Source organism: Eurypyga helias, unplaced genomic scaffold (genome assembly GCF_000690775.1).
Source record: "Eurypyga helias isolate BGI_N326 unplaced genomic scaffold, ASM69077v1 scaffold5300, whole genome shotgun sequence".
Classification (NCBI taxonomy): domain Eukaryota; kingdom Metazoa; phylum Chordata; class Aves; order Eurypygiformes; family Eurypygidae; genus Eurypyga; species Eurypyga helias.
In genome coordinates this window covers 6390-10413 of record NW_010223684.1, presented here as the reverse complement: position 1 = coordinate 10413, position 4024 = coordinate 6390, and the positions used below count along the sequence as shown (strand labels likewise).

General features: G+C 45.7%; 1 protein-coding gene across 1 annotated transcript; it reads left to right on the top strand.

Annotated features, from left to right (window-relative positions):
- Positions 1–2048: 2048 nt before the first annotated feature.
- LOC104504059 (chromosome unknown open reading frame, human C4orf32) lies at positions 2049–2294 on the top strand (the record flags this gene model as incomplete). The annotated part of the gene is made up of 1 exon (XM_010148333.1): positions 2049–2294. A coding segment is annotated over one exon (246 nt), but the record flags the coding sequence as incomplete, so codon positions are not given.
- Positions 2295–4024: the final 1730 nt, after the last annotated feature.

The following is a 4024-nucleotide window of genomic DNA, read 5'->3' as shown; positions in this document are numbered from 1 at the left end:
AGGGCTGCTCTCGTTCCATTCTCCATCCAGGAGTCTGCGCAGGCTCTGCGTTTCTTGAAGAGATTGGAATTAAAGAGGAGTCAGTGCTTACTTCAGTTAAATAAAGCAGAGTTACAGCCAAAATGCCCTGAGAAACGGGCTGCCAGCAGGCGCGGTGGTGGCTGTCAGCGTGTTACCTCCAACACTGCACTTCTCCACATTCACTTTCTGTAGAACTGTGGAAAAATTGAATACAATATTCATTACTCTTCAGGTTTCTGGCATCCCTTCCCCTTCTGGGATTCGGTACAGAAGCTTAAACCCAAATCTTTATGAATAAGCAAATTTTAAAAATACCCAAAGCACACACAGGAGGGGACTGTTGGTTTTTTTCAGTAGCCAGTTGGCTTCATTCAGTCAGAAGAACCTGCGTCATGGCCTAAAGTCTGGCCTAGGAAAACAAAAATATTAGCTTTCTTAGGTCTTTGGATGTTTTTCTGTGGGAATGGGAATTCACTTTATTGCTTGCCCTCTAGTAGAGAGCCTGGCACTGCTGTGGGAGGGGATTTTCGTTTCTCCACCATGACCATGCCATGTAACCAGGGGTGCGGAATAGCTTTCATCCTCAAAGGCAGAACTGAAGGTACATGCTTGCTTTGAATCCAAGGATAGCCTAATTGCACGGAGACTTTGGACCTATTGATCAGTGGACTGAAATACTGATGAGTAGCTGCTGCCTGTGTTTTCACTGCTGCCAAACAGAAGGATCAGAAAACTCACGTCCATCACCTTGAAAGCGCGTTCCCCATGTCATGCCCCAACACAAGGCAGTAAGGTTTTGTGCAAAGGATCCCTGGGCAATGGGCAAGGAGAGAGAGGGGATTTCGAGCTCTAATCTAGTTACAGTTTACATGTGAAACAGTCACATGGTTTTTGCAGTGATATCTAAACACGGCATCTTCCTCTAAAGATGTGCCTCTGCCTTCCTATGCGTTTGCCCCATAGTTTCTCTTTTCGGGAACAGTGAAGAACTTGTTTCCCCTCCCCTTGGCTTCCTCGTACCACGGCTTTGTGTCTGCGCAGTCTTTGGGTCTGTCTTCCTTTGCCTAACTTGTCAGAGGGCTGGAGCCCCTCTTCTGTGGGGACAGGCTGGGAGAGTTGGGCTTGTTCAGCCTGGAGAAGAGAAGGCTCCGGGGAGACCTTATTGCACCTTCCAGTGCCTGAAGGGGCTACAAGGAAGCTGGGGGGGACTTTTTCCAAGGGCAGGGAGGGACAGGACAAGGGGTAACGGGTTTAAATTGAAAGTGGGGAGGGTTAGATTAGATATCAGGAAGGAATTCTTCCCAGAGAGGGTGGGGGAGGCACGGGGACAGGTTGCCCAGAGAAGCTGTGGATGCCCCATCCCTGGGAGGGTCCAAGGCCAGGCTGGATGAGGCTTGGAGCAACCTGGTCTAGTGGAAGGGGTCCCTGCCCATGGCAAGGGGGGTGGAACTAGATGGGCTTTAAGGTCCCTTCCCACTCAAACCACTCTGGGATTCTATGGTTTTGTGACTTTCATGGCTTTCTGCACCAACGTCGGGATGGCTGTTTGCCTTCTTCCTGTGGAATCCAGTGCCCCTCTTTCAGTGGTGTAGTAGCCCTGTGCTTTGGTGAGAAATACTTTATAATTCCTGATAGATTTGCATCGTTCTTGTGGTTTTGAAGATACTCTGGAAATAACTTCCAACAAACCTACTTCATTCAAATCTAATTCCATTTTGGTTGCCCTGATGTCCTACAGGATGCCCTACAGAAGAGCTTTACCCCTCTAGGGCGGCATCGGGAGAGGAGCAGGCTTTCATATGTTTGTAGTATCCCTTCGGATCTCCCGAGTGTGGACAAGCGAGTGTCATCCTTAACGTCATACTGAAGTCACAGGCTACGTGACATCTTCAATTTCTTGATTTTGGAATACTTTTATTGCATGCTTATCTTATTTTTATGCAGTCAAACAGCTGAAACTTGTTCAGAATCACAGTAATAAGAACTGATGGTACAACGTATTTCCTAATTTTGTCTTCTCTCTGCAGGTCCAGCAAGAACAAAGCAACCACACCGCAGAACCCGTAATAGATGACTATAAAAAGATGGGGACTCTCTTTGGCGAGCTAAACAAGAGCCTCATCAGAATAGGCTTCACAAGGATGTACTTTGGAGAGCGGATAGTAGAACCTGTAATAATTATATTCTTCTGGGTTATGCTCTGGTTTCTCGGCCTGCAAGCTCTGGGACTGGTTGCTGTTCTGTGCCTTGTCATTATTTATGTACAACAGTAAAAATCTTATAGATGCTGTTCGGATTATGGATTTCAACACTGTCCCTGTGTCAATGGATTTATTGTGCTGAAGTAATCGGGTGGCATATCAAAAGCTGCAATGCTTCAAATTGCATTTCGATGAACTTCCAACGTGTGGGGTGAGCGGGACTAAAATGATGTGTTTTTAGGAAAGTCAGCAGTCCCCTACCACAGCTCTGAAGGGCAAAAAAGGAGATGCTTGTAATATAATGGTGTCCAATGTACTGTTTTCTGCACTCTTGGGACCTTAGTCCAAGTGTTGACTTTTTGTACCCCCTCTGCAATGTTCTTGCTTTGTATGGTGAAAATTTCCTGTCTGTTTTTAAGAGGATGCTGGATGTGTGTCCCGTTTCAGTGCTGGTGGGGCTCACACGTTCCCTGAATCTGTTAGTTTTTTGGGGTTCTTTTGCTTAAAAGCTATATTTTCAAAAGGGAGGTTTGCTAACAAGCCTACAGTGACAAACGTCGATGAGGTGACAACTTCCTGACACAAAAGCGTCTTTGGTTAGTGTCGTTTATAGCGAGCCTTCCCTCAGGAAACAACCTATGCCAGCAAAATGCTTTTATATACTGGTGACTTCCCACAAGGCTTCAGCTGTTGGTAAGGAGGAATCACAGTCCTGTCTTGGCCAAATGGTCCAACGTAGCTCTGCCTTGGTTTTAGAAATATACTCAGCTCCTGCTGCTGTTTTTCTTTCTTTATTTTTAGTGCTTGCTCTTTTCTCCTTCTGCAGATAAATATTTGGATAATCCATGGGCTTTGTAGGTAGTTCCAGCTGCAGTGTTGGAGAGTTGCCATTCCAGACGGCAGCGCTAGGATAGCGTCTGTTCCTCTGGGCCGTGTGTGATGTGTCTGAACAACCAGACAGATATTGGACCAGAACTCCTAACGTTTCCCTAATTTGCCGCAGCGTGGACCCGAAACGAGCTAGAACCTTTGCGTACATAAACAAATCAGACCCGTTTCCTCATGCCAGGCAACAATGTAGTTGAAATCAGGTGGTCATTTTATTCAGTAGTCTTAAATGATTTATTTCCATGCTAGGCAACAAAAATGCAGATATATAGGTGAATGTCATGGGCGACACAAGTCGGCGGATAGGGTATCTACATTCAAGAGTAGGTGCAAAACTCACACTGACCCCCCAGGAGCCACACCAAGGGTGTATTGAGTATTTGCAGGTTGAATGTGCTCATTTAAAGAGGAACAGTAAAGTGAGACAGAATCCTTTACTAAATAGAATCACAGAACGGTTTGGGTTGGAAGGGACCTTAAAGCCCATCCAGTTCCAACCCCCTGCCATGGGCAGGGACACCTTCCGCTAGACCAGGTTGCTCCAAGCCTCATCCAGCCTGGCCTTGGACACTCCCAGGGATGAGGCATCCATAGCTTCTCTGGGCAACCAATATAAATTAAATAGGCTACCAATTTAATATTTGCTGTACATTACTTTTAGTAAGAAACTTAATTGCTCATTGACTTCACCTGTGGTAGACTGAAATTACACATTTGCTAAAGAAATGTGACAGAAGATGTTGAATTTACAGAAAACCACTTAACCTTTTGCAGTGACTATTTTCCTAAACTTTTTTATACTAGCAGAGCTCAACAATAGATTAGCTGAAAAGTCTGTCTTCTCCAGAGACTTCTGAAGTTAAGGGGAGCTTCTCTGTGGTCCCAGTCCTGGAACTGGATTCTCAAGGCCTGTT